This window comes from Gossypium raimondii, chromosome 11 (assembly GCF_025698545.1).
Source record: "Gossypium raimondii isolate GPD5lz chromosome 11, ASM2569854v1, whole genome shotgun sequence".
NCBI classification, from domain to species: Eukaryota; Viridiplantae; Streptophyta; class Magnoliopsida; order Malvales; family Malvaceae; genus Gossypium; species Gossypium raimondii.
The window spans coordinates 21,705,559-21,729,319 of record NC_068575.1 but is presented as its reverse complement, the minus strand read 5'-3'; the positions used below and the strand labels follow the sequence as shown (position 1 = coordinate 21,729,319).

The 23,761-nt window shown below is 33.0% G+C and overlaps 1 protein-coding gene and 1 non-coding gene across 2 annotated transcripts; one reads left to right on the top strand and one right to left on the bottom strand.

The window, feature by feature from the left end:
• Positions 1 to 243: 243 nt before the first annotated feature.
• On the bottom strand, positions 244 to 4,397 carry LOC105788084 (chromatin assembly factor 1 subunit FAS2). The gene is made up of 12 exons (XM_012614791.2): positions 4,073 to 4,397; positions 3,724 to 3,835; positions 3,327 to 3,353; positions 3,124 to 3,196; positions 2,546 to 2,649; positions 2,243 to 2,457; positions 2,066 to 2,162; positions 1,688 to 1,760; positions 1,425 to 1,513; positions 1,197 to 1,335; positions 994 to 1,094; positions 244 to 608 (listed from the first exon to the last, which is right to left on the bottom strand). The coding sequence occupies exons 1-12, from the start codon at positions 4,184 to 4,186 to the stop codon at positions 394 to 396; spliced, it is 1,359 nt and encodes a 452-aa protein (XP_012470245.1). The 5' UTR covers positions 4,187 to 4,397; the 3' UTR covers positions 244 to 393.
• An 18,313-nt stretch (positions 4,398 to 22,710) lies between these two features.
• On the top strand, positions 22,711 to 22,817 carry LOC128034991 (small nucleolar RNA R71). The gene has a single exon (XR_008191395.1). It is a non-coding gene; the product is annotated as a small nucleolar RNA R71 (small nucleolar RNA).
• Positions 22,818 to 23,761: the final 944 nt, after the last annotated feature.

Genomic DNA, 23,761 nt, shown 5'->3' with positions numbered 1-23,761 from the left:
AAGTAAAAGAGTAAATAGATATCAGTGGCTAAATTATGACATTAACCCATTCATATATACTAGATTGATTTTCAAGTTTAGATAACAATTAAGTACCAAAAATAATTGGGTAACAAAGTAGAATTAGTGGCTAATATATATACATATATTATACACACATATATATTAACCCATTCAGATATACTAAATTGATTGATTTCATGGTTGTCTTCGCTTGAATGAATGTATGCAGAAAGCTACTAATAGTCAAATTGCAATTCTCGATCTACCATTGATTGCATTCAATTTTGTATACCATAAATGATACATGATCCAATTTAAAATGGACTCAACGCCATGCAGACAAAAACCATGGCATATCAGCTAAAAGAAGTGTACCATAACATGACAATATCATGGATCAATTGCCATCGGAGTGATACGCCTCTTGGCTGGCTTATTTACGATGGGAGTATTTGCCAAACTTGGCGATGCCTGTTTCCCTTCTCTCTTTTCTGCACATTCTACCGTCCTGTTATCTGCCGTGACTGGATCATTAACTTCAATGACCATGTCATCAGGTTTCTGGACAATAGAGCTCGTACCCTCAACGTTCATTATTTTAGGTTCTAGAAAAAACGAAATGGATGAGATGCGAGTAAAAGGCCAAATGAGTAAAAAAAAATCGGGCATAATAATGCTACGTTTGGTAGGAATATTATTTTTTACACATGTTTTAGTATATGAATGAGCAATAAACTAATTCAATTGGTAATATTTAGCCATTCCCATGCCTTACTTTTAACAAAGAGAAGGAAAAGTTTCCGCTTATTTTGAAGATGTCTTATTTTCTACAAGAGTTTTTACTTATCTTTCAAATTTCAAGTTTAAAATTGTAATAGCTATTCTTTATTTCATGTCTAACTATTATAATACATATGTAATAAATAAGCATTTTCTTCATTTTATTGCACTGGTAACCAAAAAAGGCATAAATGATGAGCAAGACCAAACCTGCTAGAGGAATGGGTACTCCCTGTTCTTCCTTCTCAAATTCTACCAATGTACAGTAACCATCTTGAGATGACAATGCTAAATATCGTGCATCATATGACCTTTCAACAAAAAATAAAAGAAGACACTTAGTACTCCATGTGATAAACTCAATCAATGAATGACAGCCATTACACTACCTACATAGAAGCCATACTACTTACCATGCAATGTCAGTTATGGCTGCATAGTGAAGACCAGCCAAAATTGCTATTGGAGGAACACTCTCAGTATCGTAAATATACAATGAATTCAAAGTTGCAACAGCAAATACAAGTCGATAAGGAAGCTTGAAAAAACCAGCTGTGAAGTCAGGTCACAAAAATTAGATTACCACTAAAATGTCATGGTGGACTCCTGTACAATTAAGCACTACCAGTGTGAAAAGATACCTGGGTTAGATCCTCGAAGGTTGAAAGCTAAAGGGCAGAAACGGACTGCAACAACTGGTTTGTTAGCACAAGGGAGCTGCAAAGAAGGTCTGCCACCCAAAAAAGACAAAAGCTAATGAAAAAAACTGGCCAAAGCTAATGTAAATAGAATTTAGTCCAGCAATTAGATTCTGAAGTTCATGGAATATTGTCAATGTGGCTGATTTTGCATTAAGAAGTGAAGATGTCTAGCTTCTGTATTGAAAGATAGTTGACGTCTTTACCTTGACAGGTCTTTTCTGGAAAAGACATAAGTGGTGTTTATTGTTTCAGATGGAGTTGACATTTTATAAGAACCTGCAGTGCAAGAAATGTCAAACAAAATGCAATGGTATCAACGCCACCAATGCAGCATGTTTATGCTCTATTAATGTAGAAACACTGTGAGGAGATATAGCTAAACTCTGTAAGTTGGTTCAGAACTACTGAGGACTGAACTTTTTTTTTTTTTTTGAAGAATTTGAGGATTGAACCTTAAATAACTGCCCACATATGATGACAGGGAGAAGGTTTGTCAATTACAAAATACTGGAACCAGAGTGAAAGTAAAGAATCATATTCATAAGAATTTAATGGAACTGGACAGGTACTTGGGCCAATACCTGCAGGCACTAGTAAAAATGATCCATCAGGCGACCAAGCTAATCGACGGAAGAATGATGGCAGTGTTTCGTCATGAAAAAGATGGTTTTTTACTGACTGCATCTCAAACCATACGTGAGGTTAGTTATAAGTAACAAATGCAGCTGCATTATAGAAAATAACAAGATAGTTGCAACCTTAGCATCATCTATTGGCTGCTGTTCTGCCTTCATGATGGTATGCTGACAAATATAGTTCAACTTCTCAGCACCCTTTGTTTTTGATTTGGGCTTATTGATATAAATCCGGCAAGTCCTATCTGAACTGAGAGAAGCAACATACTTGGACAAGGGATCCCATGCAACACCTTGAACATAATGGAAATGACCATCTAATATCTGATGGACAGAACCTGAAGATAATACAAACTTATAATCACAATGATGTCAAGAGAAAAAGGAAAGCAATTTTATCAGCATCCTGCGTATTCTCTTTTTTACCTTTGTTAACGTCCCATATGATACAAGAATTGTCAACAGATCCAGAGATGAGAAATGCGCCATCAGTTGACCATTGCAAATCTAGAACATCTTTACGGTGAAATCTAAACAAGAAGAAGCCCAGTCATGAGCACAGAACACATACCAACAAGAATGGACCCTGAAAAGGGCTCCTAAACTGATATTTTTACATCAATATTAACTATCTAATAGATGAAGGAAAAGTCAAAGTCCTCTGGTTGAAATATAGCTGAATATGGTTAGCTTAGACTGATGGCCCCTATTGGCATTGCAATCACAATTTTTACATATCCTTTAATGTTAATATAGCCTACTTCATTGCAATGCATTTATTTGAATTTTTCATAATACAATAAAGTTGATAGAATCATCTCTGAACCACAACAATTCATTAGTATTCAACCTAGCACTTATTAAATGAAGGACAAAAAGAACGAGTTTAATCTAAGGAATTTTCATCCTAATCAAGTTTCACTCAAACTCTGAAGTGCAAAACCAATTTGTAAGAAACAAATATCTTTTAGAAGCTTTCAAATGCATTCAGATTAACCCCTTACAACAAACTCTTGAAAACTTTCCAACTTTGACCAGTTTCTGTAGTGTGCAATTTCCATATGATCAGCTCACCCCCTATCAAACAGAAAAAATCCTTTTTCAGAATTTGTTGCCAATACCAGACTTTATTCAAAGAACTTAAATGATCAATCCATACAATAAAAATTTAAAAAAGAAAAGAAAAGAAAAGAAAAGAAAACCATACCATCAGCCCCAGAGGCAAGTTGTTCCCCTGCTCAAAATAAAAAGGACAAGATTATCTCAGTCATTAAAGAGAATAGAAACTTGGATAGCGTAAAATTTAATTATATCTTAGATCAACACAACTTCGAAGAACAAACATACATTTAAGAAACTACAAACTACATTTATTTTGATAGTTATAAGCAGAGTGCAACCGCAAGAAGACATTTCAAAATTAGGACAGCAATCAACTCGGGCTCAAATTACTTGTTCCTAACACAAGAATCGTTCATAGATTTTGAAATTCCGAGCTTCAGACAACTCAAGGAATTAATACAGCGATGTGCCTATACATATAATCAACGGGATCTTGATATATAATAAAATAAGCACTCAAAGAAGGGGTTTTCATGTATTACCGGAGAGAGAGAAGCGAAGGGCATTAACAGCGGAGCCATGGTAAGAAAGACTATTTTGATATGAAGCAGTTGGGATTTTCTTCTGTACTTGGCCTGAATTAATAACCCATAGCTGAAAAGTTCAACACATAAAAAACAATAATCGATTTAGCCTGGCATGACTCTCAATTACCATAATAAAATTCATATTAAACCTTGAAATCCTTGCCTAAGATATGATTAACACCGCATTTCGATTTAACAAACAAAGTTCCTGGTTGCTCACAAAATTATAAAAAAGAAAACACTAGAAGAAATGCAAGGGATGGATCAATTAAAATGAAATAAGAAATAAATACTCTAACAAGACCTTGATATCGAAATCAGCGCCGCCGGTGGCGAGAAGACCGGAGATGGGGTGGAAGTCTAGGGTTAAGACGGGCTTGGTGTCGTGCCAATTTATTTGAACTGTCCCTCCTTTCATAACTTCTCTTTCTTTATTTTTTTCCCTTAAGCTTGTAAAAGAATTAAAATTGATCTAGTTTTTAGGGTTAGGTCAGGAGACCGGAGATGAGTAAAGAAGAGAAGGAAGATGGGTTGCTTTTGGCGCCCTTCTTTCAATTGGCGGGAAAATGTCGCACCCTCTACTCTTTACTTTTTTCCTATTCTAGATAGTAGAATTACCGAGAAGTGTTTGTGGTAAGGAACAGTAACTCTTAATGGAAGGGCACGTATTTGAATTTCCATTGCATTTTGAAAATCACATTAAGAAGCAGTCATGATTTAAACATCAATAATATAACAGAATAGAAGATAACCAACTAAAACATAGTAAAATTTATATATAAACTTTTACTTATATATTGAGATATTAGCCCTTGGTAGCATACGTACTTAATAATGTTTCATATGCTACAGGGCATAGGAATCCAACAAATGCAAATATGAGAACTTTTTTTTATGTGGCATACATAGTTCATCTTAACTCCCCGTCTAGTAAAGCCCTCTCACTTTATAAACTTATCACTAATACGAAGATGACAAATACCCAAATAGAAAACAGTAGAATTTGTTTAGAAATAATAATATTTTATATGTAAATTTTTATTTTTATATTAATATATTAGCCCATGGTAGCATACATACCTAAAAATGTTTTGTATGCTATAGTGCATGAGAATTCTTCAAGTGTAAATATGAGATTTTTTTGGTGTAGAATTATGCACATTCACTTAATTCATTTAATTAGGTATCCAGTAAGACTTTCTTGCCTTATGAACCCATCATTTGATAAGGTCTTACTATAAATCCTTCACCACCTCTTCATGTTATCTTTTTAGGCACTTTTACTCTCAACAAAATTAAAAAACAAAATCCTAATTAAAGATAATACCAACCCATTAAACGATCTATCTACTTCTGACAGGCAACATTTTACAAATTTTCTCTTACAAAATTAGCCTTCCCTCAACTAATATATTTAACTTAATGTTAATAAAAAGAGGAACAGAACACAATCTTTACCAACTGAAATTTAAAAAGAAAAAAATGGCATATCTCTACGTGCTTAAAACAAAGAAAATCATTAAAGAAAATTGAAAGACGGAAGAGAATGAATTTATAAGCATTGAAATCCTTTTAAATTTCTATGGCATAGATTTTAGCAAAATTAGGGATCAATTTTTAAAGTATCACATTTTCGTAAATCATTTGTTTTAGATTAAGCTTCCGTAACATTAAGGTTTTGAAGGTAATAACTTTTTAATAGACCTCGATTGAAAATAAACAAACGCAAACTGAGGTTTTATACTAGTTTTAAATGGCAAGAAGTTTGAAATTTCAAGAAGGGTTTTTAATGAAAACATGATTTTCGAAAAACACTTCAATGTGACATGCCAGATTCGGGCCTAACTTCTAGGCCAGGTTTGGGGTGTTACAATGCTCTGTTTGCTAAGGGTTCCTAAGGTGGCTAGCCATGGAAGTATCTTGACAAAGCTTTTGCTGGCTAAAGGATGGAATGGCTATGCAAGGGAAACGAAAAGGGGAATGGAAGAGAGAATAATGAATGAGGGAATGAATGAGAGATGAGTGTTGAGGGATGTGTTATGAATGAAGGGATGATTTGAGAAGTGGGATTTGTATGGTATTTATAGGTGAAGGTAAGGGTAGAGTTTGCTAAAAATAGAATTCAAAATTCCTCTCTTTCCTCTTATACATGGCCAACCACAAATTATGGAAAAGGGGATGACTTGGTTGCTTGTTTTTGAATTCAAAACAATGCTATGAATAGCCATAAGGTGGGCCGATTTCAGACTTTTTCCAACTACAAAGACATTCAGTTAAATATCCCAAAGCTTATTTTTGGGCAGCATCTACTTGTGCCAAAATTGGGCTTTCATTCGTCCTTGTTGGACAGTTTCTCGGTCCAATAATTAATTAGACTTGTCCATCTTTTAGCACATCTTTTACTAGGTCAAATTAACACCTTTATGACCTAGTTTTGCATGGTCTTACTGTCCAAATAAAGTGGATGTGTGCATGTCCATGCATTATTTATGTTAATCACATATTCTGTGGTCCTTCTGCATAGTGAAAATTCACATATTAATATTTAACATGAAAATAATATAAATTATGTACAAAAATCATGTAATTAAGTATAATTTCACATACTTTATAAATTCATGTCCAATATTAATAATTAAGTAAAATTCACTTATTTTAATAACAGTGACTCAAGATTAACATATTTATTAAGTCAAAAGGTGGTAAAAATATATAGAAAAATCCTATATAATTTCAAGTTTTCACAACCCCAAACTTAAACCATTGCTCGTCTCGAGTAATGTTCATGCACAACACAACTTTTTGCTAAGGTAATTTTTGCAATATGATAAAGCAACATCAATCTTCGCACATAATCATGCATCAATGAAATCATACTAAAAAATATTTTTTATTAATAAGTAGCTCGAATGAAAATATTTTTCCAAACTTTATACTAAGTACAACATAATGTAAACATGAGTCATAGTATGCATGCATTTCCAAATCATATATAATATTCACCAATCAATATGCTTTCCTTATCAACTAAACATAGCAATCACAAGGTTTAATTATTAGTATTCATATGTTGAGCATAGCAAATCCTCTCCACTAATGTAGTCGGTATAATCATCACATTAATAGGTCTTTTATTAGGTTGTAATGGGGCTAGGCTAAAGGTAGGGATAAAGAGAAGTGAATTTTTCGGTTCAATCATCTTAAACCTAACTTTGTCTTGGATCCTTTTGTGTCAAAACCTCCATACAATTGGGTCTTTGGAACACCCCAAACTTATTTTGAACTCATGCTCAACCTTTATTTTTTAGACTTTGAGCAAACTTTTCTTTGTCTTTGAAGAAACTTAGCTTTGTTCTTTGATTCTTCTTTTTAAACATGAGAAGAGCATGTACATCTTTTTGTATTTTTCCTCAAACTTTGATCACCAAGACAAATTCAATTAAGATAGGTGCAAAAGAACATGATAAAATAAAAAAAGATGATAATACGGCTTATGATGTAGGTAATTTGCAATAAACAGGCCATTAAGGTCAAAAAAAAAGTTTCAAGGGTTAAATTAATAAGGTCAGCTTGAAAGGCTCAAACGATCCAAAGAAAGTGTTCCTATATCATATTAGTTTCTTATACCTCCTAGGATTTTGCCACAAGAAAGTTACTAAGTCAATTCTAAAGAATTAAACCTTCATACTTGTCTATTTCTAAAGAAATCAAAATTTCATGGAAAATACTACATAAGTCTAAAGAACATACAAGCATTCCATACTCAAAATAACATAAGAATAACTTAGATAAAATTAGAAATCATGCTTGCATTTGAACAAACTTGTGAACAAAAATTCTTTCTGAACACTAATTTATTTCAGCATACTTAAGTAAAAACATTAAAACATACTTTAAAATTCAAGCGAAATGCCTTATCCCCTTTAAAAAGAAGCAATGTCCTCATTGCAAAAACAAAGTAATGAATGAAAACTGAACACCAGGTAGGGTTGCAAGAAAATAGAGGTGAGTCATAAAGACTGCTTAAGTACCAAGTCTTTCTCAAAAATCCAATCCTAGACATGTTCATTCACATTCCCATTACCACATCACTTTGCTTTTCTTAACGAAGAGGCATAGAGCTTATTTTATTCATACTTGCTATTTATTATGTGAAAGCAAAAATTCTAACTAGGAAATAAAGATAAACACCTAAAAAGAAATAAAAACTAAAGACAAGAAATTCCCCCTTTTATTTATTTGACTTATCCTCATTGTCTTCATCCTTTGATGTTTCCTCCTTGCTTTCATTCTCATCTTCCTTCCATGACTCGAAGATATAATCTGGAAACTCAGGAACAAAACTATTAGAGATACTTTTAAAAGTATTTCTTACAAAATTATATCTAATCTTTACATATTTTCAATAAGCCTGTTGTTGGTTATGCATAAATTTCATCATATCCATCATAATTGACAATTCTAATTTCTTCATAGTATTTGAAGAAGTGGGCATAGGAATAGTCAACTTGGGATCAAAACTTGGTTTAATCGGCTCATTAGCATCGACTCCTTTCTTGGTTCAGAGACTTCCGATTCCTTTATAGTTCTGAATTGTTCGGTTCTTCTTCAGATTCTGCTTCTTCTGTCTCAGAAACTGAGTTAGCCTCAGTTTCAGATTTGTTCGATGACTCATCAGTTTTTGGTTCTATTGGTTCATTCAGTTCAGTTAGGTTTAGTTCATGGATATTCTCCATTAACCTTTCAAGATCATGAGCTGTGATACAACCTTAAACAAATGGGCCCTTCAGGTTTGCTTTTGTTTTAACTTGGGCCGTTAAGCAAAGTAAAGTTATCAGTGATGGAAAGTAAGCACTTCTGGTATTCTTTCTAGCACAATCATGGATTTCCTTAGGAATGATCTTCCAGCATTGATAGAGTTTTCTATCATTATTGCATAAAACAAAAGTATTCGCTGCATTGAGATGGTGGAACTGTGTTAGCTAGGCATGAAACTATATCGAACAAAGTAGAACCATACCTTAGCCAATGGTTTTAGATATTCCCTTCGGAAAGAATGACTACCATACTTTCTTATAATCCATTGGGATTTTATATTTTTCACAACATTAAACATTTTTTGAAGAAAATCCCAATTTATATTTGTCATCATGGTAAAGTACTCATATTCTTCAACATCAGGTAGGTTAAACAAATCATTAATGGACTTAGAAGTTAGGGGTACCTTCTTCCTACAAATAAGAACTTCAGTAGCATCTGACTTAGTCAAATTGGGATAGAACTCTCAAACTAACTCCTCTTCAGGTAATGGTCGTGCATCGCAAAAATAGTTCCAATTGAGGGCATCAATTGTTTTTCAAATCGATAAAGGCACAACCATTTTATCATTGCTTTCTAAGTTGAAACCTTTTTTTGGCATCATAGGTTGATTTCTGAAGATGGAATCAAACCTTTTTTTCACTTTCTTATCTTGAATTATAATGGGATTTTCAGCAGAGGTCTTGGAAGATCAAGTTCTTTTACGAGACATGGTGATTTTTCCCGAAAAATAGGTAAAATTTCGGTAATGGATGAAGCAAGGGATTTTATGACAATGATAGGCTTGCAGCAATGACTGGTTTACGGTGGTGCACAACTTATGATAGCGACAGGGTATGGCGGTGATAGGAATGCAGCAACGATATGGTATCTCTGGCAAAAGGCTTGTGACGACAATAGGCTAAGGTTTTTGCGACAAGGGAAAGATATTAGGGAGATTCTTCAGGATTTAGGTTGATGACTAAGAGGGAAAAGAATGAGTGTATAGGGTTTAAGCTAATTGCTTGAAGGGTTGTGACAATTATGGTGGTAGAGAGGGGTTTATATAGTGGTGAATTAGGGCAAACTTGTAGCAAAATTTATGTACAAGGGTGACTTGGGCGACAAGTATATAGGAAGGGAAAAAGTGGTTGCAAAATTAGGATTTTTAGGGAACCCTTGGATGACAATGTGGGATAAATTTATCCTCTTCACTGTTTTAGGCCTTGACCCTAAACTGTATTTACATACTGGAGTGCTTAAGATAAAATAAACTGATTAGTACTTGGGCCAATTTGACCCCCTTATTAAACATAAAAAAATAAAATTAACATTAAAAATAGAAATTAAAGTTAAAAATAAAAATTTTAAAATTAATCAGAAAATTTCTTCTTAAAAGATTACATTAAATCAATTCCAAGGAAAGGCTAGAAGGGTCACAACAATCCCGCTTAAGTTCCAATCTTCCTAGATAGAATTAATTAAATGTTTTAATTTAAGAAAAGTAATTTCTAATTATTTATCAAAAAGAAAGATCATAAAAATGAAAGGTGTATTAATTTGACCAAGGTTTTAATTCGCTCAACTTCACCATCCTAATAGTGCTTGAGACATTGACCATTAACTTTAAACGTAACTCCATGGTTGTCGTATAATTCTACAGCTCCATAACGATAAACTTTATAGATGGTATAAAGTCCTTTCCATCGAGATTTGAGCTTCCCAGTGAATAACCTTAGCCTCGAATTAAACAACAACACTTTTTGATCTTATCTGAATTCACGAGGTTGTATACGACAGTCGTGCCATCTCTTAGATTTTTCTTTACACATCTTGGCATTTTCGTATGAAAATAACATCAACTCTTCCAACTCATCAAGCTGTAGCATCCTTCTCTCATTTACTTGCTTAAGATCCAAATTCAATTGCTTCAAAGCTGAGTGAGCTTTATTCTCCAATTCGAGCGGCAAATGACATGCCTTAAAAGTAGTTCGATAGGCCTATAGAGTATTATCAAGCCTTCAAGACCAATCTTTTCTATTAGGGTGCACTACCTTCTCAAGAATACCTTTGATTTCACGATTCACCCTTTCAACTTGTCCATTTGTCTGTGGGTGATAGGCAATAGCAATCCTATGCTTCACATCATACTTGTCAAGCAACCACTTAAGCCACCTATTTACAAAGTGAGATCCTTCATCGCTAATTATAGCTCTAGGATTCCAAAACCGTGTAAATACATGCTTATGATGGAATCGCATGACTACCTTAGCATTATTTGTTAGGTACGCCTCAGCTTCAACCCATTTGGATACATAGTCCACAACTACCAAAATATACTTATTACCATATGAATAAGGAAACGAGCCTAGAAAATCAATGCCCCATAAGTCGAATAGTTCTACATCTAAAATATTTGTCAAGGGCATCTCGTTCCTCCTTGATATGTTTTCGGTTCTTTAGAATCTATCACAATTTTTCACATATGCATACGCATCTTTGAACACTATATGCCAAAAGAATCTTGCTTGCAAAATCTTTGCTACAGTACGAAAACCACCAAAGTGTCCTCCACTTGGAGATGAATCGCAGTGGTACAAAATCTTGTCAATTTGACTTCTAGCTACACAGTTCCTGATTATGTAATTTGTACACTATTTAAACAAAAACGGATCCTCCTAGAAATAATATCAACTATCATGAATGAATTTCTTCCTTTGTTGGTATGTGATTTTTCGAGCAATTATTCCACATGCTAAATAATTGGCAAAATTAGCAAACCAATGTGTTTCATGAATTCGACTTACCTCGAAGTTATGCTCATTAGAAAGATTCTCATTAATTGGAATAAGTGAAGAAGTTACCTCATTTTGTTCCAACCTCGACAGGTGATCAACTACTTAATTTTCAACACCTTTTTTGTCTTGGATCTCAAGGTCAAATTCTTGGAGTAAGAGTATCCATCGAATTACCCTTGGTTTAGCATCCTTTTTCGGAAGTAAATACTTAATAGCTGCATGATCGGTAAACACTATAACTTTGGTACCTATAAGATATGAACGGTGTAACACCCTAAACCTGGCCTAAACATTAGGGCTGAATCTGGTGATGTCACATTGTAACACCCCTTACCTGTATTCTACGCTGGAATAGGGTACGAGGCATTACCAGAATAAATACACTTATAAAGATATTAAAATGAGTTATAAAATTTCATCCAAATTAAAAAATTTCAAATTATTATCTTCGAGTCGCTAATTAGGGTTTACGAGGCCCAATACATACCTATTCATATGCTCAATATATCCGTTAAATATTGAAGAATCCACTTTAAGTCAGAATCAATATTAATCACAATCATAAATCCTTTCATGTTATTTTCATATATCACTAACTCGAACTTTGAATGTCAATTTATGAATATGTAATTCACTAACACATTCTAGTATACACAATGTTTAATTGATGAAATCATTTAATTGAGCTAAATTTCATATTCACTCCAAATTTTCTTCTATATCCATAAATGCTTTCACTTACCATTTACCTAACCAATTTCTCGAACCAAGCTATCACACAAAAATAATACATCACCTGTGCTTCATGAATTCAATGTTTGAATCTTATCACCATCAAATCCATGTCATTCGAATACTTAAAGTTTATTCAAGCATATATTATTACGTTTCATATACCAAGCATATGTCAAAATTACGAATACGTAATCAATTCATTTATCATTTATTTGACTAGCAAATTAATCTCAAAATTCATAACATTCTATTACTTAAGATATGCCATAAAACACTCCTTTAACATAAACTAGCACCATGGCCGAATTTTCAGTATGCTATTTATTCCCCTTTTTCCGAATCACATAGCAAAATATTACAGATATGTATATATTTGAATACTATAATCATGCATCAACTTACCAACATGAGTTAATTCATGAGCCACTCATGACATCATTTCATGCCAAATATATCACACGCATATGCTATGAAACTTTATTTTCTCTCATGAGCTTACCATGACCAGTAATGCGCCAATATAAGCATCACTCCTATTCCAACATTTATCGATTATAATCAGACATTTAACCAATTATACACAATTCATTCATATACTTTATTTTCCTCCTCCTCCTCTCCATCCCACATCCTTTATGTATATAACATGCTTAAACAGCGTTATACATAATTTTACTATTCACTTATATTTAAATTCAAAGCTGTCTAGTCGAGTTACAGTCACTAAATTATTTTTATCTAGATCTACAGAGCTCTAAATTAAGTTCTGTTAATTTTCCCAAAAACTAGACTCACATATATTCTTACCATAAAATTTTTAGAATTTTTTCTTATCCAATTAGTACATTTTATTCTTTAAAGTCACCCTTGTTTCACTACTCAACATCTCGACCTCTCTTCACTAAAATGAATTATCTCATTGTAAAAATTCAGATGATATTTCTATTTATTTTCTTTGAAAATAGACTCATTAAGGATTCTAAGCATATAAATTATAACTCATAATTATTTTTTACAATTTTAATTATTTTCCAAAGTTAGAATAGGGATTCCGACCGCCTCACTAAAATTCAAATATCTCAAAATATATAAATCTTTTCATGCTCTGTTTCTTTTATGTTAAAATAGACTCATTAAGATTTCATTTAATATATTATTCACTCTCTAATTCAATTTATGATATTTTTGTGATTTTCAAAATCACACTATTGTTCTTGTCCAAAACTGTTTTGTTGCTAATTTTACTTTTCATAATTTCACTTTTTCACTTTCAATCATTATTCAATTCAATTTCACACATATATTCATCATTCAATCAAACTTAATCGTTACATGATCTCATGTATTTTCACTTAGTCAATTTCCCGATGAACACTTCGGAGTAATAACAGATACATGGTGGATTCAGCACACAACAACCACCCTTTGTAATCAATGATATCCGGTGGGATCAGCACATAACAACCACCTTATAATTAATGATACCGGTTCACATAGTAGCCTGCACATAGTACTACACATGTGACCATCACTATCCGATACACGTAGTAGCCTGCACATAGTACTACACACGTGATCGAAGCTATCCGGTACGCATAGTAGCCTGCACATAGTACTACACATGCGACCTATCATTCTAGTACACGTAGTAGCTTGCATAGTACTACTACACGTGACCATCACTTTCACTTTCACATAGTGGCCTACACACAGTCCATGCCACACATGTGATCATTTCTGTCACTTCATTCGTATCCCTTTTTATTCTGAATGTTGAATCGGGAAATTTCTCACTTTTTCTCATTTTTTCTTTTTCACTAATCAAAGTCAATTCCTTGTCTTTCTTGACTTATAATAACACATTTAACTTATTTAACACTCACATTATTCAATCCAGTCCAAAAATCACATTTTGGAAAAATTACATTTTTGCCCCTAAAGTTTCACAAAATTATGATTTTGCCCCTAGGCTCGGAAATTAAACTTTATTCCTTTTTCTTATGTTTTATAACATGTTGAACATTTTTCCCTTCTATGGTAATATCAAATTCTCACTCTAACACTTACTTATGAACATTAGGTATTTTTACCAATTATGTCAATTTACTCGTTTTCACTTAAAATCGGCTAGCAAAAGTATTTAACATAATTTCAAGCTTCATATTCTACCATAAAACATCAAACTAAACATATTTCACCTATGGGTATTTTTCCAAATATGAACCCTAGATTAAATTATTGCTAGAATAATCTAAATTAAGTTATCGGGACTCCAAAAACGTAAAGAACATTAAAAACGGGGATTGGAATCACTTACTATGGAGCTTGGAAGCTTGAAAACCCTAAATATGGCTTCTCCCTTGCTGATTTCGTTCACCATGGAGAAGATGGACAAATTTTTGGCTATTTTGGCCTTTGTAATTCTTTTAATTACTGAATAACCAAAATGCCCCCAACTTAAAAATTTCCTATTTCACTTATCTCTTGTCCATTTTTGTCCAACAAGTTAACCAATGGTCTAATTACCATTTAAGGACCTCCAATTTAAAATTTCATAACAATTGGACACTTCTAACATGTAGAACTCAACTTTTTCACTTTTTACAATTTAGTCCTTTTGACTAAATTAAGTGCCCAAACGTCAAAATTTTCGAACGAAATTTTCACAAAATCGTTTTGTGAAATTGTAGACCATAAAAATATAATGAAAATAATTTTTTTCTCATCAAATTTGTGGTCCCGAAACCACTATTCCGACTAGCCCAAAATTCGGGCTGTTACAAACGGAACTTGTCAAAAGCAAAAACTATAACAAAGAGTTCTTTTCCAATTACTGTATGACTGAGTTGGGCTCCTGTCAAAGTTTTGCTTGCATAGTAGATAGGATGAAACACTTTGTTTCTTCTTTGACCCATCACAACTCTAACAACGAAATCGTTTGCATCACACATCAACTCAAAAGGTGAGTTCTAATCAGGTGTAACAATTATTGGGGCTAAGATTAACCAACTTTTTAATTCATCAAAAGCTTCTAAACATGCTTTGTTAAAATAATTTTTTTTCTAAAAGCAAACAGAAATGTTTAGAAATTTTGAAAAATCTTTGATAAAAATACGATAAAAACTGACATGGCCTAAAAGGCTTCTAACCCCTTTCACACTAACTGGAGGTGGTAATCTTTTAATTACATGTACATTTGATTTATCCACTTCAATCCCGTTTTTGGAAATTTTATGTGCTAAGACAATTCCATACTTAACCATAAAATGACATTTCTCCCTGTTAAGGACAAGATTTGTCTCATCGCATCTTTTTAGTACCTTAGCCAAATTACTCAAAAAAACATTATAAGTGTTACAAAAAAAAAATATCCATTAAAACCTCAACAAAATTTTCAACCATATCAGAGAAAATTACCATCATACATTGCTGACATGTGACGAGTGCATTACATAAGCCGAAAGGCATTCACCTAAAAGCAAATGTATCATATGGGCAAGTAAAAGTAGTTTTATGTTGGTCTTTCGAGGCTACAACTATTTGGTTGTATCCCGAATATCCATATTAAAATAGTAAAATTCATTACCTTCCACTTGATTTAACATCTGATCCATAAAAGGTAACAAAAAATTATCTTTACGATTGACTTTTTTCAATTTTCTGTAGTCAATACAGATCCTCCAACCTATGATAGTTCTTGTCGGGATTAACTCGTTGCGTTCATTTTCGACAATCGTGATTCCACCTTTTTTTTGGTACACCTTTTTTTGGTAACCATTTTATCACTTCCTTCCATAAAACTTTCATGATAGCGTTAAGTCTCCTTTCCCCATTGATTCTACCTCGCTCACCTTCCTTTAAAATAATCTAATGCATACAAAAGGAATGGCTTATACCTCGTATGTCAGCTATGGTCAAACCAATAACCTTTTTAAATTTCTTTAAAATAGTGCAATCAGTTGTTCCTCTTGATGTTTTGTCAGTTATGCTAAAACAATGACAGGCAAAGTAGAACAGTTACCTAAATAAACGTATTTTAAATGGTATGGAAGTACCTTTAGTTCAATCTTAAGCTGTTCCTCGATTGACAACTTGGGTTGTGTAAATTCCCGAACTTCCAACTCTAGCGGTTCGAACCGCAGTGGTTGAACATAACTCTTTGGATTGGCTTCCATCAAAGCCATGTTTTCGTTACCTTTTTCATCTTTCAATGGTGTAGACCCTAAAATGTTCTCCAACGGGTCTTCTTCAAAATTGCTCTTGTACTCCATAGAAACTAAGGTTTCTAATTCCTCTTTTGTTAAACATTCTTCCATCAGATTGAGAAATTTCATGGCCTTTAGAATGCTAAATGTTACCTGGTAGTCTTGAGCTCTCATTGTGAGTTCTCCTTTTTGCACATCTATTAACGTTCTTCCCGTGGCTAGGAAAGGTTGGAATGATGGAAATGTGCAAGTGTACACAATCACAATAAGTAATAAAGTGACAAGTAAATGTCGAGTTATCGTACCCACAAGGACTGTGAAAAGAATCATTTATGAATGCAATTAAAAACACTTTGGTGAAGAAAAATATTTTGATTTTGAAGAAGTGATTAAAAACCAAGTAAAATAAAATAAAATAAAATAAAAATAAAAGTTCCAATGCACGATTTCAAATGAAGGGTTTAATCAAGATGACATAATTGTGTTAGATTAATTACATTGCTTAACTTAGAATTACTAAACTCATATTCATGTTGTTACGAATAAATTCACGACAACTTGTTAATTTGCTAACTACTGCTCATACGTACCTATTAAATTAAATAATCTCTTGAACATTTTCCAATGCCAATTCAAACAATTAATCAATCTTCATAAGTACATAAAAGATTAAGTGAGGTAACAATGTATTCCTACCTTGAAACAGTTTAATCACAATAATCTTGCAAGTTATGCAATGCTAATGTACCGTTTAATACCGTCGCTAATTTAACCATTAGCTACCTTAGAATATTAAACATGCACTATTTAAGTAGTGTGTCAATTAATTTCAATTTCAACAAGATTAAATAATTAATTCATTAGTTGCCTTACAATTATAATGCAAGAATAACTTAACCATGATTTTACTTAATCAAACAACTTACCAAGGCCTATAACAAGACAAACATAATTTTAATAACTTAAGTGGAAGAAATGCAATCAACCTTACACGAATTAAATTTAAGTCATATTAATTAAATTAAACATATCAACATAACAAGTATTCATAGACATGTTCATAACAACAACAATAAAAATTAAATGACAGGGAACTAGAATCAAATGTGGTGTTTCTCCGAAGCTTGACCAGTTTTTTTTCTCCTTCTCCACTTGTTCTTGTTGAACCAAGGCTTCTACGAGAACTTGAATGCTGCTACAAATGATGTTTGAAGGGCTCTTTTCCAAGAGGGGAAATCAACAAGGGAATAGAAGGGAAAATGAAGAACAAAGGAAGGGGTTTTGAAGAGAGAAAGTGAGAGAGAAGTGAAGTATGAAATGATGAAAGGTGTGAGAGGTGTGGTTGAAATAAGCAGCCAATGGGGTATTTATAGTTGGATAGACTGCTAAAAATAGCAAAAATCAGTAGCCATAGACTCCCCCCATGTCCGACCACACATGTGGCAAGTTTGAAGCTTTCAAACTTGCTAAATTCAGCAAGGGGCAAATCTATAAAGGCTTGATAAGTGGAGGGGTTTGAATGCAATTTCAAGGAAGCTTTAAGTGATCTTTTGCAATCCAAATAATAAGCTAAATAAGGTGATTGAGTTAGCATGTTGGATGGTTTTGGGCAGCCTAGTTGCTCAATTGGATCAGTCTCTCGGTTTATCACAATTGAGCCTCTTTTCATAATTTAATTAATAATTATTTAACTCAAAATAAATTGGATTAAAATTAAAATTAATTATATTATGAATTAATATTCATAATTTGGCCTGTCTTAGGCTGAAAAATTAATTCGTCTCGATGCTTCAAAATCGCTTCTCGATTTTGTGCTTCTAGTAATGCCTACTAAGCCATTTTTCACCCTTTGTGTGAATCTGTCAAAAATAAATCAAAATTTATTATAAAATTAATTAAAATTTAACATGTTAATAATTTAAGTACAATTTAATTATTTTATAATTATTATATATTTTTTGACAAGAATTACTATGAAATTGCATGAATTTGAGTTCCAAAGGGCATGAAAAAGTGTGTATATTTTCGTGTTTCCAAAGGTCTCCTAAGGATGATCGGAACTTCCTTATCTGCTTCAAACTCTATCAAAATTAAGTCAGCAAGAAAAATAAACTTATCAACTATTGCCAAATCATTATTGATCTTTCCCTTGGGATATGCTAATGAATGATCCACCAGTTGAAGTGTCACAGTAGTGGGTCTTCCCTATTCCCAACAGTTTGAAAATAGATTTAGGCATCAAGTTGATGCTTGCTCCAAGGTCAAACAAAGCTTAACTGTAGTAAGATTATCTGATGTTACAGGGTATCGTAAGGGTTCTAGGGTCTTTCAATTTTGGAGGTAGCTTGTTCTATAAGAACATACTGTACTCCTTCGTCAAAGCAACAGTCTCATACTCACCAAGCCTTTTCTTCTTGGACAGAATATCCTTCATAAACTACACGTAGTTGGGCATCTATTCTAAAGCCTCTACCAACGAGATGTTGATGTGAAGTTGCTTTAGAACATCTAAGAACTTCTTGAATTGTACTTGTAACACCCCATACCCAGCCAAGTCGCCAAGCCCGAATATTAGGATGCTACACCATCGTATCATGTCATAACCAACAAGTAAAAGCTCATTTCCAACAAAACATCCATCAGTTTGCTATTTGCATCGATCTTAAGTCAATCATACTAGCTAGTTATCATTATCACGTGCTAAACTTACATTAAATAGTCTTATAAACATATTAAAACATGCATAAGGTCCATTCAATAAAATTCTCAAACTAGGTCCGTAGGTATCGATACGGAGACTAAGGTATTGATATTTTCTTTAAGTGGTATCGATATCACCTGAAAAATGTTACCAAACTTGCATTCTGTTTCTTGATTAAAAATCAAAGTCTCGAAAATTGTCGGTACCTATCGTGAAGTATCGATAAATTTATCCCGAGTATCGATACACGAGGTATCGATACCAAATCTCTATTTTGACTTCCTACATGTTTCAAAGCACAGAGGTATCGATTTTAAAACCTGATTATCGGTACCTTTGCTCTAGACCTCAAAAATGCAACATACATAAGTAATTAACCCATTCCAATTAGTTCCTAAACATCATGCATCAATTACTTTGACAAATAATTTTTCAACGGCCTAATTAGCAGTTCAATATCGCAAAATAGTGTCTGAGCAAGTAACGTCAATCCATTCTCAAGTTCATGAACTCAAGCATCACAATAACATGTAATTCTTATAAACTGAACCAAAATCAGCAAATTTCCTAGAAGTTAACATGGCTATAAACAAGTCTACCACATTGCCTTATTCCCCAAAATGTAAATAAATATAGAACACCTACGAAATAACAAATAGATTCACTTGGATCATCTCTTAGAAACCACACTGCATACACTGACACACAACTAATCTACAATGGTTAAAGACGAGAGTGGGTGAGCTTAACAAGCTCAGTGAATGCCTAGAACAACTACCATACAAATAGTTCATCAAGCATTAACAAAACAATAATATAGCATAACCTTAACAGTTCAAATTTTAGTGTCATAATATACTTACTCGTGCATTATTATTAGTTCTTTTACATGGTGAACATATTCACTTTTAAGCATATATCCTATTACACATATAATCACCTAACGTTCAAGCATATATCACAATATTCAAAACATCTTTATAAATAAATTGTATAATGGTGACATACTCATTTAGGCATACATCACGTTACATATATACATTTTAAGATAATTTGATACTTGAGCTATGAAACATAAAAGTGACCTCTATCATCACTCATTAGATACGCGAATCTCCAACACACCAAACATAGACTCATAGAGTCAAATATGTCCTAAAAGTGAAGCATAAAGCTAACACTCTCATTATTTCCTCTCACATGTCCTGTTGAATGGAGCTTAGGTTACATTCCCTTATCTCTCCGACATGTCCTAGGCCTCAATGTTCACAACGTTCACAACATTTCCTCTCATAGAGTCAAACATATTTGCACTTTCACAATATTTATCATAACCACATATCACATGTTATAGCATCTCATCTCAATTCACATATTCACAAACACATAAGCACTTTGTTCACAAGATAACATAGGTATGAGAAAGCTTACACTTGAAATTTAGAGTAGTGATTTAGGCTACTACCAAATTCCCAAACAATGCATTAAATCATGTCCACAAGCAATTATTCCAAACACTCACTAATTACGCTTTCGCCGAAAAATCGAAAGCTCAAACTAGCTTTTCCTTGCCTTTATCTCTACTCGTATAAGGTCCTATCAAATTTGGAACTTTAACACAACAATTCACACAATAGTTCATTTAATAGTCAGCTAAGAACTCACCACAAGAAATAAAAAAACATAAGACTAAGCTATGTTCCCATTTAACTAAAACTTATAACATGATAACTTTAAATTCAAATATCTCGATCTATATTTAATCTTTTCACCTAAAACCAATTTCGTTCATCTTATAATTCACGTCCAACTAATTACCAACCTTTAAGCTACAATAAAATAATCAATTCATAGTATCGTGTTTTTCGACATGTTTTATGGCTATTTTCTCAATTCATAGTATCGTGTTTTTCGACATGTTTTATGGCTATTTTTCAAAAATTTAATAAAACTCAAGAATTCTTTAACAAAACGTGTAAATTTAGAAACCTTCTAGTCATGTTAAAATAAGTTGAAAAACACTTTGAAACTACGTTTTTATGCAAAATCCTAAAATCCACCATTAACGACCCAATTTTCAGCTTTTATTTAAAACATACAATTTAATGGCTAAAAATTCAATTTAAAAGAATAAATATCATTTATAACTAATAGGAAGATGAATCGTCACCTTAGTTGACAAAAACCCAATTGTTTGATCGAAAACCCGAAAAACCCACAAGCTTGACAATTGAGGAATCTATGGTGTTTTTGAGTGTTTTTCTTGAAGTATTATGGAGGTTTAATATTGTAAGGATTATGGAAATCAAAATACTAGAGTTTGGAATAAAAAATTAAATGGAGAGGGTGAGGGAAAAAAAGGGTCGGCAATAAGAATAGGAGGGGAAGAACTAACGTGAAATATACGTAGGTTGGGGAAGTATTAGATTGAGTTTTAAAATTTGGTTTAATTGTGTCATAAAGACTAACATTTTTTACTCTTTTACAAGTCTATCCTATTTTCAAAATTAAAGGTATTTAAAACTCATTTTCAGAAATTGATTTAATTTTCTAAAAATCATAATTGAAAACATTACATGTATACCATGTCATAAAATTCTAAACACTCTAAGGCTAAAATTCCTAAAATACCCTAAAACTCCTAGGCCCTATTTTGGGGTGTGACAGTACTTCTTGTTTCTGCTTATTGTGCGAAAGTCTTTGAGGATATAGAAATTTAGGTTGAAATGGACAACTTTTTTGAGGAGATAAATCTACAAGTTTTTTGAGGAGATAATTTTACTAGTTTAGGGTTTAACTCATCAAGTTTCTTAGCATCTGATTTTTTTAGTTTAGGAACTTCAACTGTTGATTGACTTTCCTCCTTTTTAGTAGGCTCATCTTCAATTACAATCTCTTTGGGTTCTAAAATCTTTCCACTTGGTAATGCAACTACCTTGCAATGTTCCTTACCCAAACTCCTTGGATTTTCTGTATTGCTTGGCAAGGCTCCTTGTAGTCTACTACAAAGCTTAGTAGCTAACTGATCCATCTAGGTCTCTAGATTTTTTAGTGTTACTGCTTGAATTTGGATCAAAACATCATTTTTCTCTATGTACGCCTTCAAAAAGCCCTTCAAACTATTTCATGACTCAGCTTAAGGTGGTTTTGGGGCTTTTTGACTAAACCTTAGGGATTGATTGGGTCTATGTTGCATATGATTGTTTGGTCCATTTCCTTGGTTACTTCAGGAAAAGTTCAAATGATTCCGCCATAATGGATTGTAGAAGTTGGACTGTGGTCCTTGTCCACTTCTATTTTGATACTTATTCTTTACATAACAAACAGACTCAGGGTTTGAAGGGCAATTCTCAAAAGAATGACCATCCTCACAATACACACAAGAAACAACATCATACTGACTTGGTATTGAGCTGCAAAATTATTCAAACCATTAGTGGTAATCTGTTTTAACATAGAGGATATAGAAGATACTTAAGCAGAGAGTGAAGTAAGCGCATCCACTTTATGCACTCCAGCAACTTGTCTTCCAGAAACTGCTAGATTTGTTGGCCATTGGTAATTGTTTCTAGCGATCCTTTTGATGATCTCGTAAGCCTCATTATAAGACTTAAACAAAATCACACCATTCGCAGAAGCATCAACCATTAATCTTGTATGTGCGTTGAGACCGTTATAGAACGTCTCTAACTGGATACAATGAGGAATCCCATGATGAGAACACTTACAAAGTAATTCCTTGAATCTTTCCCACGCCTCATATAAAGACTTATCATCCAACTGTTGAAAAGTAGTTATCTCATTTCGCAACTTTCCATTATTGCTCAGTGGAAAATATTTTACGAAAAACCTTTCTACTAATTCTTACCAAGTAGATACTGAACTTGGTGGCAATAAATTCAGCTATGCTCATGCTCGATCTCACAGCAAGTACGAAAATGACTTCAACCTTAATGCATCTTTAGTCACACCAGCTATCTTAAACGAATCACTCACTTCCATGAATAATCGAAGGTGAAGATGTGGGTCTTCCATGGGCATACCACTAAACTGGCCCACTGTTTGGAGCATTTGAAACATCACTGGTTTCAATTTGAATTAGGTACCTTGATATTTGGCCTCTTGATTCCCGTATTTAACTCATTCAAGAGTGGCACATCATATTGTCTTATGGCACGATCCCTATCATCTGCAATAATGATTGGGTTGTACACATGATTGTATCCATTACCTTGTCCATCATTTTGATTTTCAAGGTCCATCTCGGCTTTTCATTGAGCAAATCTCTCTCATCTTCTCTGTCTAAATGTCCACTCAATTTTAGGGTATATAGGTAATAGATCGATGGTTCGATCTATGCTTATAAACACCTGATAAATAAATCACAAATAAAGAATAAAAATAAAAAATAAAGAATAAAGAATAAATTAGTAATGTTAGAAATTAAATAAAAACCAAACTGCAAAAATAATTTCACAAAGAATTATTAAGGCACCAGTCCCCAGCAATGGCGCCAAAAACTTGTAACGAGATTTGTGCAAGTGTACATAGTCATTCAAGTAATAAGTAAGTAAAATGAGTTATCGTCTCCACAGGTACTATGTATGTTAATCAATTAATTGCAAAATTATAAATCACAATTTGATATAAAAACTCAATAATTTTGGATAGTGATGATCAAATTAACTAGATGCAAAAATTGATCCCTAATGCAATTTTAATCTAAATGCAAATTATCTAAATGTATGAATGAATGA